The 16,074-nt window shown below is 37.1% G+C and overlaps 1 protein-coding gene across 6 annotated transcripts in view; it reads left to right on the top strand.

The window, feature by feature from the left end:
- LOC124135653 (contactin-associated protein-like 2) overlaps positions 1–16,074 on the top strand; it is a 189,794-nt gene that overhangs the window by 112,593 nt on the left and 61,127 nt on the right. For 4 of the 6 annotated variants that reach the window (XM_046501090.2, XM_046501096.2, XM_046501095.2 and 1 more), the window contains exons 6-7: positions 4,817–4,974; positions 9,209–9,229. In XM_046501090.2, the coding sequence (XP_046357046.2) occupies positions 4,817–4,974; positions 9,209–9,229 (179 nt within the window). Of the gene's footprint in view, positions 1–4,816; positions 4,975–9,208; positions 9,230–9,304; positions 9,314–16,074 lie in introns of all 6 variants that reach the window. The other 2 variants (XM_046501093.2, XM_046501094.2) reach the window with 2 other exon arrangements.

The raw sequence follows: 16,074 nt of genomic DNA on the forward strand, positions 1-16,074 counted from the left end.
AGTGTGTTTTGTCAATGTCACCTCTTCAAGGACATGGCATTCAAACCAGATTGATTTACTTGGTATGCTTTGGGTTCTTTCTGTGCCAGACCACTTCAGGCATTGTTTTTGTCTCGATATCAGAACCTGTCTAGCAGGATCAATATATGTTTATCTGAATTGATATCTTTGAGCTTGACGTCTTTTCCAACATCCATGTTGAATTTGATTTGCAACATATGAAAAAATAAAGTCCTCTGTGTTGGATTTCAGGGAAGGTTGTCCTGTTTTGTCCTTGTTCAATCATGCAGATGCTTTGAGTTAATGGATCATAGGATGAAAAGAAGAAATGTGAAAAACTTTAGTTCTTGAAAATTATATGGAAAGGTTGAAGAAATTAGTAAGGCTGTGGAGAGTGAATAGGAAAGAGTAGAAGATATTTACCTGAAATGTTACTCTATGGAATAATGATAACAAATAAATAGAAAGGGACAAAAAACAAATTCCGTAATCTTAAATGAGTGATTGAGTTTGGTTTAACACCGCTTTTAGCAATATTCCAGCAATGTCACAGCAGGGAACACCAGAAATGGGCTTCACACATTGTACCAATGTTGGGAATCGAACCCGGGTCTTCGATGTGATGAGCAAACGCTTTAACCACTAGGCTACCCGACCGCCATAATCTTAAGAAATATCGAGTCCATTTTATGATTCTGACTATGTCATGAGCATGTTTTTCAAGCCATGATGATACCAGGCATTTCATCGAAAGGTGAATGTATATTGCCCCACCAGTGGCACTTGTCACAAACACATGCAAGGGCAAGTCAACAAACAAACATACTCAGTAACTAAGTCCTGTAACACTATGGATGCATGTCATCATAATTTCAAATGTTTTGTTTCATTAAGATTTAACCCGCGGACAGAACTCCAATGTACTATCTGAGCATGCACTCACTCACACCATTCTTTGCTCATGTAAAACTTCAAGCATCTACAGACACTGCCACATAATAGTATGTCATACTCTCAATACACACAACCGTATAAGTTTCATCCTTTGTGGTTTATGTCAATACAATTTCAGCTCATTTACTTGTTGGTGAAACAATTTCTTAACACGTTTGTACTTACAAAAAGGCCATTATCGCAGGCGATGTCGCAGGATTGTGAGTATTTCATTGAGGACGCGAACCAATTTCCTCGTTTCGCATAATAGTAAAACAATCTCTTAATATGTTTGTACTTTGACAAACACTAATACCACAGATTTTATCATAGCAATGTGGACAACGAACATAAATCAAGACAAATTTTAGCACACAAACAATTTAGTTGGGGGGGCGGGGGGGGGCAGGTGAATTAGTAGTTAACTACCCCGGTACTTCAGCAGCTTTCTGGGACAGTCGATATCACTCAGGACATGGGGAATGTTTAATACCGGGACTCAAAGGGGTCCTTGTCATAACACTAAGAAATGTTACCAGTTTAGGGTTCCTAAATAGATTCAAATGCTATAAGAGAAATCCCCTGGGACCTCAGGACCCCTTAATTTCAAACAGTGCTGGTTGTACTGAAGTGTAAGAGATTTAAACTTATCGTGTTCTGGCTAGAAATCTCCTCTTTGCCCTGGTGAAGGAGTGACATCTTCTACAAATACAGGTCGAGGATGGTAATGATGTATTCTTATGTCAGAGAGGAGAATGGATAGGTTAGACTCTCTTTTTCTTCAATAAGTCATTGATCAAAGATATATTAACATTGTGTATATAGCAAAGTAGAATCAGGAGAAGCAAACTGTACAACTTTAACAGCAGATCAAGATATCTATAGAGGACCCAAGTCACTCACTCATCCCCATGTCCTGCTGTGATTTGGCTGGAATAAGCCTAAAAGTGGCACTAACTGCCTCCAGGAGTACCAAGAAGGATGAAGGGGCGGTGGGGTAGCTTAGTGGTTAAAGTGCTTGCTTGTCACGCTGAAGACCTGGGTTCAATACCCCACATGAGAACAATGTGGAAAGCCCATTTCGGGGGTCCCTTGCTATGATATTGTTGAAATATTGCTAAAAGCAGGTATATCCATACTCACTCACTAGAAAGAGCAACCAATGTAGGAAGTAATTTGCTGACATAATGAACTGTGTGGGTGTGGGTGTGGGTGTGTGGGGTGATATCAACTGATATTACCCCCCTGATTATTTGTAATGATGCTGAAAATGACTCAGTTCCAAGGCAATATTGAATACTGTGTATAACATTATGACAACTTCTTCCAGCGATAAGTCACATTCAGTCCCTTCATGAAGGCTCAGATTATTTGTATCAAAAGTTTAGTAGTATATATAGAGTAACCACCTCAAGACTTAGGACTATATGTCCTGCATGAGTCAATGCTGTAAGTCTCTCACATAAGGCTCAGTGCACCATTCCTTCTGTCAGGGCAGAGAGTCTGTAAATCCTCATAGCTCATGGGTTATTGTCCAATTGAATATTGAGTACTGCACTGTTAGAATTAAGTTTTACAAATAGAATCATTCTGAGGATCCCTTGACTATCATTCTTAATTCCTTTCACTGATAAATAAGAACTTTCACTTTAGATTTTGCAATGCAAGGTTTTCTTAAATTATATTTATTCTTCAAATCCAATCACAAATGATACAATCTTAATGAAGTATGATCAGATTACACTGTCTTGTGTGGTCCAGTGCTACAGTAGATTAATTTGTAACTGCACACTCAAAAAACAAACAGTGATTACTAACCAGATGTATATCTCCAATTTGCAAGTCTGATTCTCCTTTCATTCATAATGCATGTGTGAAGCCCATTTCTGGTGTCCCCCGCTGTGATATTGCTGGCATATTGCTAAAAGCGGCGTAAAACCATACTCACTCACTCACTCATTTATAACACTTCGGAGATAAACCAGTGACTTTTATATCCCGTAGAATTTATATGCTTTTCCTTATCTAACACAAACGTTATCAACCCTGCTTTCAAAGAGGAAAAACACACCTCCTTTGAACTAAAGTTTTGGTAAATGGATTAAGCAAATCAATTTACATTGAAATGTATTTTAGGTTTCTATTTGAAAGCATCAGGGATGGGAATGGGTTTGCTAAATGTGTTCTGCTGGTGGTGTTGCAGCCACATGGATCAAATAATGACAATAGTCCTGTGGTTTATGAATATTGCTTTGTGTTCTGTGTAAGATTAAATAGATTTTGAACTCAATTATTTTTAACTTTAACAGGAAGTAGAGTATTAGAATGATGAAAGTTGACTGGCACAGCTAAATCCCATCAGAAACATGATTAAGATGGTTTAGACTTCATGCATGTTAAAGGACTATTGATCATGAATATGTTTTGTGAGGTAATATTTGATCAGTCGGACCATCTGTCACAGCTTCAGGTAAATGATGTATTGAACATTACTTTATGGGATTAAGGAAGTGGTGAACAAATTTCATAAAATTCATAAATCTGGTATTGAAACTTGGATTATATTTTAGAACCAATTCGTAACATTTTTTGTAACATTTTTGTCGCTTACCATGTTCAGAGATATTAAGTGTACAAATATTGCTGTCTTGATTCAGTTCACAATGAGGCAGATAGAAGGAAGAGGCATGTTATCGTGAAGCAAACCATACTCAGGGTTTATCAATTGGGCTTGGCAGGGGGATGCACTCTGTCCATATTTCTTTCCAGTGTGTCAATAAAAAACCTGTTCTGGGGAGTGGTTTGTGACACGGATGAACTTGTGTCGCGGTGACTGTTCCTCGCAGTCTAGGTGCCGCTACTGTCTCTGATCTCCATTGTACAGGTTTCTGGGTAATATGGGTCTTATATCATGATGATCACGAACAAAGATTGGATACTTGAGAAGTGATACGGAGCCCAGGAGACATCTGTATGGGATGGGTATCACTAATTGAGCATAGTTTCCATGATAAGAGACACTTAAAGGGACATTCTGATGCTTCACAGAACTTTGTGAAGGTTATGGATAAGATTACCACAAAATAAAAAGTGAAATGATCGAACACAATAAACTTTAAGGGGTTTTTTTCTTCAGAAATAAAATATTGGGTTTCCATATTGATGTGTTCACAGCTTGTATGGGAAGTGTTTGTCTTAGATTAGTGTCTGCATTTCTGATGATATAACTTATTCAACCAAGTTGTAATTTAAAAAAAATGATTAATCATAATGGGAGCACATGCACAAATAATGATCAGTTGCAGTGACATGTTGGCAGTTTTGGAAATCATATGTCGCGTAATACATTTTAGGCCATAGTGAATCAATTGTCAAGTTTCTGCCCGACCTGCCTCACATGATATGATAGCAATGTTTGAAACTCAGGTTTTTTTTAGGTCCTTTAAGTTGGCTCCTGTTGTATTTGAATATTGGGACCCCAAAAATCTAAATTTGAATTTTTAACATTAGGCCTATGACATGGACCTCTATAACCAAACACTAATTAATAAGTGTTAATTAATTAAAAGATTAATTAGTTAATTTCAAACACTGAATAGCCATGATTGTCATTTCAATAATAATGTAGCTTGTTGAGCTTGATGCATTCATTACTGATAACATCTATGAAACATGAAATGGTTTCTGACTCATGACTTAACAAACAATTGCCTTCTGATAATAATTTTACAGTGAGATGGAAACGCACTGTTTTACAGAATCAGCATAAGAATTCAATTTTTTTAGTTACAAACTAACCAAAGAATTTATTGCATACTGGTAATAAAACATTTCATAGCCAATAATCTGTTAGTCTAAATGAACCTTTCCCTCCTGTTTTCAGACTGAGCGTGGGTCAGGAGTTCTGCTGTACGCAGTAGGGGGCACCCCGTTCCACTCCCACCTCACAGCGGCCATCAATGTGGGGGTCCTCCAGGTCTCCATCGCCATCGCTGACACTGACATTGAGTTTGCCATGGGATTGGGGCTCGACAATGGCAGGTAACCTGACGATTCAGCTCTTTTAATCTCTCTGATCTCTCCACTTCATATTGTTTGTTTTGCCATATAGGTGAGAATAGTGTCAAAGCTCAACAGTTTGTCAAGTCTTAATCAGTCCTATCGGAAGGGTGTTCGTGTTTGTAGATACTTACTAAGATAATCCTATCATTTACAACAGCTAATATGGATTCCGTTGACATGTAGACACTCACATCTTGAGCTTTTAGGCTTTATAGTACCAAACTTTTGTCAAACATTTTTTTATATATTGTAAAATATTCCATTTTTTTCACCAAATCTGACCATTCCTTTTGAAGCAAAAAAGTAATGCTTTCAAATGAATACCCAGTTGACATACAATATATGATTAAGGTGAAAATAGTATGCTTATCATATTTAATCTTCCTGGCTCCAAACAGTCCTCCTCTAGACAGTGTTTTGGTCAGTATACAGTGAAAGGGGATCAGAACAATCTGGTCCTTAGCCAGACGTCTTGCTGTTTGAAGATGGATGTTATTATAAACACGACCGTAGGATCTCCTTAGTACTGTTGTTTAGCACCAAACTGTAAAAGCGTCTTGCTGAAGGAATCCTTTGTAAATTTGTGTTTTGACAAAACATGACATTTCCATTCACTGCGAGATGTCACTTTGTTTGTTCACGATGGAAATATTCACTAATAAATGGTTTCCTGAGTACTTCATGAATATTCATACCAGATAAGCATGGGTCATATGTTATAGATTTCTTCAGAAGGGAAGTAACAAGGGCCATGTTAAAAGTCAGTCTGACACATGAAAGGAATCCTGCATTAAGCAAACATCACATTTGTATGCATGGGAATGGCCAGGACTACTGACAGTCTTAGGAAATAATATAATTATATTCACTTGCCATTGAAAGAACATGAAGCATATTTAACATCCATATTTTATTGGTGATCAGGTATATCTTGACATATATGACAACACTAGAACTTACTCATTTAGTGATATGTTTTCCAACAAAATGCCAGTTACAGCATGAATTGTCAAACGACAAAATACAACCCTTTTTAAGAAAGCTGTTTCCGTGTTGAAAACTGCTCCCATGACATACAAGCAACATTAGAAATTGGCACCAGTCATATAGTCCTTGCCAAACTGCCCAATAGTTAAGGTATCCTGAGGACTAGTAGAAATTTGCCCTTTTTAAGGGTTTTGCTATATGTTATTATAAGGACTAGTGGGCTAAAATAGTTAGTTCCTATCGCTGCCAAGTATTGTTTGTTTGGGGATTTTGTGTCCAAATTCTTAGACTCCACTCCTTTCATGACCACACAACAAACAAAGACATATTTGTAATTATTTCTCCTCTACCGTATAATTAGAAAATCTTACACCTACTTTGTACATTCCTGATAAAAATAAGGAGGACTTTTATGATTCTGTTAATAATCGCATGGCTTATATAGCCAGGTGAAAGCCCAACAACCTATTAGGTGTGATGTTTATGAAAGTGACCTGTCCAAGAAATGGGGGTTCATGAGAGTAATAGCCTAACGAGGAGGGAGGGAGGACATAAAACTATAATCATATGAACTGAGAGAGGTCAGGGCAATTACCTCAAAGGTCAGAGAAGGGTAGATAACGAAGACAAATGTTTTTTGTGTTTATGTCTGATTTGTTAAGGGGTGGCAAAGTTTAATAGATTTAAGTTTCTTTTGGGGGGTTTTGTGGATTATTACAAGCGAAAACCTTGGTGACGAATTCCTGCCTCTCAACCCATGACTGATGGCTAGTGGTGATATGGTATGGTTATTATTATCATCAATGTTATTGATAGATTTTTAACAATTCTTTCAGAATTTATAAAACAAATCTTTGTGGATATGGGCTTCAGTTGTAAATAATGATGAGGTAGAGTTGTCAGGTCTGAAACAGACATAAGAAAAGAGAAGATTATTTTGCAAATTTACATTTACCAGTACTGATCTGGGCCCCGCTCCACAAAGCGATCATGGCGCTAAGGTGATCATAAATCCCATACTTTAACATTAGCTTACGACAGTCGTAGCGCTACGTTCGCTTTGTGGAACAGGGCCCTGGGCCCATTCCATGAAGCAATCTTAGCACTAATACAATATTAACTCCAATATGCTTTAACATAGAGTTATGACAATTGTAGTGCTAAGATCCCTTTGTGGAACTGGGTCCTGTATCAGATTGTAATGTAAGGGTCCCATGGCACTTCCTTGATACTTAAACATCTAGTGCTTACCGTGACCTTCAAAATGGTGCTTAAAATATTAAATTAGATAACATCCTCTCTATACAGCAAGATGTTTGGACTTCTAATATAGGAATAATTGGACAAGCTGTTGCCAGAAAACAGTATTTTAAAAATCCCAAGTAACCCTTGAGATTTGCGTTTAATCAATAAAATGTCAGGAATTATTTTATTGGTTCTTGGTGGCATGAGCTTGTTTGCTTCAAATTGTGTGAAGCAAGCTAAGAATGATGCATGTCTTTTAATTGTCAGTAAATATGACCAAAAGCTGCCGATAAACTTGTGACAATCACACCGAGGTCAGTCCTCATCTTCTTTCCAAGGTTAGCTAACCTCTAGTTCCATGTAAGGAGTATTGTCATCATAGTTTCTTCAAAGAAGGATTTCTACGACTCAAATGATCAGGTTTATATAATGATGATAGTGACAAATGTGCAGCCATTATGTCTGGGTGGAGGGAGACATGTTGTCTCGGAGTCCCGTTACATGTCAGATTCAAAATGTCATGCCAGTGATATGTGTACAACACAATTTATGTGCATGTGGTTTTTTTTCAAGCGGTCATTTACATTACTGATGTATATATTTCGTAATGATGTGTAATTAAAGCTTGTTTGTGATTTGTGAATTATAATTGGTATGACTTTCATTGTTTTGTTTCCAAAAGTGTGTATTGTCATATGAAGACAAACATTCAAATGATTAGATGATGCAAGTCAGTGAGGTTTTTGAAAAGTTGGCTCTTTTTTTTTCAAAAGCTGTTGAATATGATTGATTTGGATATATATTTTGCCTTTGAGTCATCAATTTTTATATGTACAAAACTATTGTATGAGGTCAGATGGTAAGCTTTGGTATGGAAGAATGAGGAAAACCTAATTTTTGTGCCAGGTCCTTGTGGCTAATTCCATGGGGACCCAAGACAGAACAGGTCTGCAGCACTTCATTGTTTATTGTGAGAAGTGACAAAATTGGATCGGGTGGGCAGGCAGGCAGGCTTATTGCTTATTTAAGTGTCCTCAAACCCCAGTGGCATGGGACATTTAACTCATACTAACAACCATTGGTTTGTCTTGATACAATATAGCTGGAATATTGAAGTAAGACAAGTTCTATGGATGAACAACTTCTTTATTACAATTAGTGCGACGTTTCGGTGTAGATCCTAACACCTTTATCAAGCAAGTTAGGATCTACAACGAAACGTCGCACTAATTGTAATAAAGAAGTTGTTCATCCATAGAACTTGTCTTACTTCATCACACTAACTTCTAAATACCACTTACAGAAGTTGGAATATTGCTGACCAGATGTTGGAAATTTACATAAGGTTGCCTGGGCTAATTTCTTTTTATGAGTATGAACAAACTCAGCCTGTCATAATTTTTTCACCCAAACAGAAAATTGACAAATCCTGGCTTTGGGCATTGGAATTATTTAATCATAAATAGTTACTAAAACGTACACAGGAAATATAATAACAGATAATTATTATTTATACCACCCAAAAAAATAAGTTAAAACCCACCTAATTCTTTGATAGTTAATCTGTCATGGCATGACAGACCAACTATAGTAATATGAATATCTGGGTTAGAATTGGTCTTCAGCAACCCATGCTTGTCATTAAAGAGGCAACTAACAGGATGGGTTGGTCAGTCTTGCTGGCCTGATTGATACATGTCATCGATCCAATTGCATAGATCGATGCCTATGATGTCAATCACTGGATTGTCTGGTCCAGACTCGATTATTAACAGACAGCCGTCACATCGGTTTAAAGAAAAAAAAGTACATGTAATATGAAAGAATGAGAGTCCTTAGCTTTTTGTGAGTAGTATATGATCCCTAGTTCTGTCAGCAGTGTATTGTTACATGGTTGATGTACATTTAAGGTTATATGTTTTAGAGTTAGTGTTCTATGATGGTACAAACATTTGTATGTTTTATGAATCACAAAATGAAGAAGGAACTATTTCCGCTCAAGGTCTGTAAGTTGATTAATTTCTGTTTCTGTTTGATTTTGTTTGTTTTATGACTTTTGTTTTGTTTTCTCAAACAGATCGAAAAGGTAAGATGTTCAATTCATGTTCCAGCATTGTTTATATTCCTGTTTCACTCCCAGAATAACATCCGGTGCTCATCCAACCAATCAGTCATCAATCATGGTTAAATTAATGTTGGTGTGGTAATTAACATGGCCTAATTAACACTGTGGGTGTTCACAGCTTTTTTTATGGTCTATTGCTGAGAGATGGGTAAACAAAATATATTATTCCTTGAAGATCATATCAATTCTTTAAATTAGAAAATTTTCATTTTGATCATTTTAGAAGACTTATAAATGAGGTTTTCTCATTTTATTTTATTTTTACGTTCAATAAAGACATACATATTTACGAACTCCATCGGAGATGATATCACTGTGGTTTTCACTGGAGATAATTCTATTCATCAGGTTTCAGTTATTGAAAATATTTGAAGCAGTAATTGCAATGATCTACACTCCTTGGTAGTCTTGAGGAGATCTTGGTAAGTTGATATCCCAGTATTAATATAACTTTTGATGGCCACAAATGATTAACTATTAGTAATTCATCTAAATTTAATGAAAAGTAATAATAGGAAGTAGTCAATTTTGGTTTTTTTTAAGATATTTTTGGGAAATAAACCCTGTTCAAGGCCTTATTGTCTGGTAACTGTGAATGGATGTGGTCCACATGATGTATTAATGTTTGGTATATCTACTTGTGTTGTGTATTTCATACAAACATCAGGGGAACGCATGTAGCACTTTTCACTGCCAGTAGGTACTTGGGGACAATACAATGTAAGCCTGGTGTTTGGTAGTGAAGGGCAGGGATGAAAATGTGATAATTTATAAAATCTTGCAGTTACCGTTTTAACAGAACTCCTTGAGTAGGGATCAGCAGATGGATGACAATTTCCAGTCTTAACTATTTTGAGATCTCACTGCAAGAAAACGCCCCCATATGTATGTAGTATGGACTTTCTATCAGTTGAAAATATCTTTGAAGCTAACATCATTAGATAGTAATCTGGTCCAGTAAATGACTAAATTGTTTCCTTTTCAAATCTATTCCCGTCACTCACCTGGCAAAGTGATTGCTTCCAGTAATCTCACCTTTCCTGGAGTGAATGAGGGAATATTCAAAACTGATTGTTTCTCAGTCTGCTGAACCTGTAATATCCATGTGCTAAGGAAAGTACCTTTTTGAGCTTAATCTAAAGTATGTAAATTCAATGCATTGATGGTAATGCTTCTGCAGAAATATCTTGCAAAAGGCAAATTTAACAACTGTAGGAATTGTTTATAAAATAAATAAGTAGTGATGGTAATGATAGTTTTGTAAGTATTGTTTGATAATCACTATGTACGTGAATGTTGTCTCCGATGGCCTTATTTTAATGTGTTTTCATCCATAACTCTGGTTTGGTATCCAAAATGGCCACTATGGTGGCCATATTGAATTTATGTGACTATCTTTCCTAAAATGTACGAAAGTCTAAGTTAATGCAGAAGGGTTTAAGATAGTTCAAAGATGGATTTGTATTAGTGGACAAATACCATTTGAGAATGAAGCACACTCAATCTATAATATGTCATTAGCTTCAAAGTATAACGCAAAGTTATGGAAAAGAAGAGTATCATTTTCGTCCTTATTGCTTTAATCTAATCATGCTGGTATTAGGCTAAACTACCAGATTAGTGTAACCGAGATATGTCTTTAATACATCATTTTGCTTGCTTTACAAAATTGAATTTTTTGTAGGTTTAGTAATCTGGTAGTTTAGCCTTAGTGCTAACATTGATTAGGCTTTATTCTTAAGTACAGGATTTTGATTTCCTTTCTAAAATTGTAATGATTATTAAGAATTTAACCTTTTTATTGAAGCAGACTGATATGATCCTTTATGACCTGCAGACTATGTTTTAAAGTTACAGTAACAGTTTGGGAATATCTTTTATTGTGCTGTATTAAAGATAGTGTTTTCAGCGCAGCATAATGGTGATGGTGCCCTTGTTTCATTTACCCAACCTGTTATATTATCTCCTTCCAGTGAATTAATACTAAATCTTGTCATCACTTCTGTTACAATTAACTCACCATTTGTGCACCCAACAGTGTGCTAACTTTCCCAATTTATTAACCCTTACAAACTTGTTGCACAGTCGGTGTGTTTTCTTAAGTATTTTTTAAGCAATTATCTTCTTCATCACTGTGGGGAAGCCCTGTTGTTACGGCTATGGTCCTCATAACATAGTTGATAGTGGCAGGACAACTGTGATAATTCCCATACTTTAACATAGATGTATGACAGTTGTGGAACTATACCTGCCCTGTGAATATGCTACCCATAAGAAGTTGACAATGACAGATTCACTATAGTAATATGAAAGAATCGGGTGGTCTGTAACTTCTTTTGAGTAGTACATGACACTAGAACTTCGTTCTTGTCAAAGAAGGGGTCACAGTTAGCTAAAATACTACTGGTGGCAATTTGCTGTCCTGAATTGTGCCCTTAGGTTTTTCATCACTAAAATCATGCTTGTGGCCTTCACTATTGTGGTAAAGACACTTCGGTCTTTCCTCCCACATCAAGCTGACAAGCATGATATAACTGGAATGCTGTTCTAAGCAGCAGTAAACCAACCCCTCTTATTTCTGCATCTGGGGGCACGGGTGGCCCAGTTGTCTAAGGCACTGCGATTCGCTGTGCCAGAAACCTATGATTGTGGGTTTGAATCCCGGTTCGCCCAGATTATGTTTCTAGGTTTGTCAGCACCATACCCATGCTTACGGGTTTCACTGAAGTGGTAAAGGTCTGAAACCTGCATCATTTCAGGCTTTCCTCCCACATTAAGCTGACACGCCGTGATATGTTAAAAGCGGCGTTAAACCAAACTCACTCACTCACTATTTCTGCATCTGTTTGAGGGCAAAAGACAAGTATAATATATGTCTTCAGTAATATATTTGTGAGAAAACATTTTTTTGTAACAGGTTAGTGATAACATTAAGATAATCTGAACATTTCATGACATCACACCATTACGATCACATCCATTGTTTCCATGGTTGTCATATCATATCATAGCATGACAGGGATTACTGTTTTTACATGCATGGTCAGTTACGATATTCATCCATATATAGTACTGATTGAAATATCCATCTCGGTCAATCCACAGTCATATATGCATTACGCAAAGGTCTTTCAATATATTTTATCATAATTTCAGGCATACGCAGTCAAAATTCATATTTTCTGATTGGGATCTCAAAAAAATAATAATGATAAAATAATCAAGAAATGTTTTGATATATCTGTTTCTTGAATTTATTTCTTAATTTTGGTTCGGTACCTGAGTCTTTGACAGATCTAAGTGTTAAGGTGTAACAGTTTAATATGGATGTATATTGCTGATAAGGTGTACATACATAAACAGACAAGCATTCAACACACACGTTTGAGCTTGTATCACACAAAATTCATTCTCAGTATATTGTGTATAGATTTTTTCTAGGTGTGTATATTAGAAATTTATTTATTTTATAGCCTTATTAGAAAACTCAAGAAACATGTATATTATCCCATGTATTTTGGACATACAATAAATGTATTTGTCATTTGATGGTACATCTTCCAGAGACAAGGGAGTTAACTGACTATAAAAGTCCAGTTTCCAACCTTGCCGAACTAGACTGGAATTCTGTGGCTTGATCTTGCACCACCAGTGACTAATACAAGTTATGTCCCTTCTGTGTCCCTTTTACTGACCAATCAGATTCCACTTCTCGTATCACATGCATTTGCTTCAAACTAAATGGTCAAGATGATCTGATCAAGTTAATCGAAGAAAGGTTTCATATTCCCTGTCTAAGACACCCAGTGCATGTGGATTGTAGCCCAACACTTGAGCACATTGATTAGAAAACATGAAAAGATTTGGAAAATATCTATTGATGCCCAATTGATGGTACACATGCTTTACAAATCCTGCAGTCGACCGAAATCTGCAGGGCAGTTGCCATGTTTACGAACCGGATGTCGATTTTTATTCCACCATTTTGATTGGACTATGCAGACTCGTTAGTCCTGCTAAAATATCACTCCTAAGTTCCAGCCTAGTTTGGCAAGGGTGGAAACGACTTTTATAGTGTGTTAACTCCCTTGCCTTGGGAAGGTAATATTGGTATTACATTAGATGTAGCTATTGTACTTGAAGATACCACAGGTTATGACTTATTATGACGGTACCCTAGTGGGTGAGGTGTTTGCACGTCACGCCAAAGGTCCTGGTTCGATTTTCCCACCTGGTACAATTTGTGAAGCCTACTTCTGTTGTCCCTTGCTGTGATATTGCTGGAATATTGCAGTGGCTTTACACCATCCTCCCTTACTATTGTCTATTCGTTAAACTTGTTAATGCTGACCCGTCAACATTTTTCAAGATCCTTTCTACATTGAGGGAAATATACCAGCAACTGCTAAATTTTTGCCAAATTGAAAGAAAATAGTTCGTATAGAATTTATCTATTTAATGATAATCTACAAGGGGAGGATTTTTGGCTAAATTTTAATCAATTTTGATGAAACTTGTGCCCATTGTAAATGGAAGTTATCAAAGTTGTATGGGTTCAAGTTTACAGTGAGTATCAACTGACACAAAAGATGCAGTATTTACAGTTTAAAATTCAAAAAGAGATAATCCTGAATTAAAAGATTATCTTCTCTTGAAAGTGCTCACTGCACAACAACTGATTTTGGGGGTACCCTTCAAAAAAGCATTAGATTGACGAGTCTGTCATGTGCTTCATGGGTTCAGGCTAGGTCTAACCACAATACTACATGCAGTTTAAACTTCAGCACTTAAGCCCGTGAATGATTGAGGATAATGGCATATAGATGTTAGGCAAACAGAATAGCACTGTGCTGTGAGGGTTTTTTTTGCCCAGTAAGCAGTCTCTTGGTAATATCCAGTTCATGATCCTGAATTGATAGAAACTCCCAAGTATGTTCTCTGTAGGTTGATGTCGACAAGTTTGTTTATTGTGTCATGAAATACTGTTTATGATGAAAGAATTGCATGACTATTTGATTGACATGCTCATGAATAATTTTTTCATAATTCTTAAGCAAACATTTCTGTTTATGTAATGGAATATATCATTTTCTTTGATAATTTTGAGGTCAGTGCATGTTTTTGCAAGATGGATGCATATTTCCAAGCAGGTCAGGAAGATTAAATGTTTTCTTGCAGAGTAAACGAGAATGTATATATGTCAAGACTTTCAAATATTTGACAAGGTGTTGTACCTGGGCTTTGAGTGCAGCTGATACCTGCACACCTCCCCGCTGGGGTGATAATCTGCAGAACTCTGTGGATTTGGAAGCCATCTGCATAATTTCCTTGGATAGTTGAGGAGACGTAATTTGCTGTGGGAGTTGCATCCCTTGGAAACGACAGAAAACATTGATTGTGGGTTTGTCAGGACCATCCCTGTTCTCTTGGGTTTCACCGAAGTGGTCAACGTCTCCACGCCATGATATAACTGGAATACTGTTCAAAGCAGAATTAAACCCAACTCACTCACTCTAGGTCAACCAGTCTATTAGGTCCCCATAGTTCCATGGCTATTCAGCTAAAATACTTTTCATCCCTGTGTTTCAAATAGGGTATGTACGGTATCCCAGTAGTTGGAGACAGGTTTGATTCTCCTTTTCAAACCTGCTAGACTGCCACATACTTCTTCTCCTACTCAGCACCCACCCGACCCGAGTACCCAAGTTACCAGTCCCAGCCCTACCTTCTAGTTTTAACTGCCAATGATGGTGAAAACTGATCACATTTGAAATCAACCCTGTTTGAGGATAAAACTGTCGATAAAATTTCCTTTCTCTCACAAGATTCTGTCTGTGCAAACAAATATCAGCCACCTTGTTCTATCTTCCTTAAGCAGAGAACAGTGTCAGTTGAGTCAATAGTTACTGTAGTCTGGCACTTCCTGCACTACTTATACTATTAAACGTTTGATAGGGATATTCCAAGTGTCCTGATTGGACAGATAGATCTGACTGGATTTTGGAAATGCTGCTGTACGAACAGGATGCGATTTGGGCTGGACTGATGCATGTTAAGTTTCAATTTCTGTTATATTAAACAAAACTAAACATGAAGGCATGCATGTGTCCGAAGTTGTTAGGTTTCTGCAATATCACAATAGGTGTCACATAGTTTAAACGGTTTTGAAACACAGAATGGGAAGATGTTAGTCTTTGTTTCGTGCAGGCTTCACTTCTCTCCCAAGATGACAACCCGAGTCCTTTGTTCTGTTAAATGCACGAGTCTGAACATTGCTCCTCAACTACTGATGTGCATGCTGTGCCGTTCAGACTCTTACGAAAGTCAGAAGATAACAATGTCTATCAATGTTTACTTTTGTTCATAAGGAAATAAAGCATAGCATGCATCAGGTCCAGACAAAGTCATAACCTATTTGTACAACAAGGGGGCACAGTTGGCCCAGTCGTCTAAGGCGCTGCGATTCGCTGTGCAGAGTTGCATCCCTTGGGCATGCCAGAAACCTATGATTGTGGGTTTGAATCCTGGTTCGCCCTGATTATGTTTCTAGGTTTGTCAGCACCATACCCGTGCTCGTGATTTTCACCAAAGTGGTAAATGTCTGAGACCTGCATCACTTCGGGCTTTCTTCCAAAATTAAGCTGACACACAGTGATATGACTGAAATACTGTTAAAATGGCGTTAAACCTCACATACTTGTATGACAACATCTCCTAACAAC

The sequence above is a fragment of the Haliotis rufescens genome, unplaced genomic scaffold (genome assembly GCF_023055435.1).
Source record: "Haliotis rufescens isolate VD_foot unplaced genomic scaffold, xgHalRufe1.0.p SCAF_2, whole genome shotgun sequence".
Taxonomy (NCBI): Eukaryota; Metazoa; Mollusca; class Gastropoda; order Lepetellida; family Haliotidae; genus Haliotis; species Haliotis rufescens.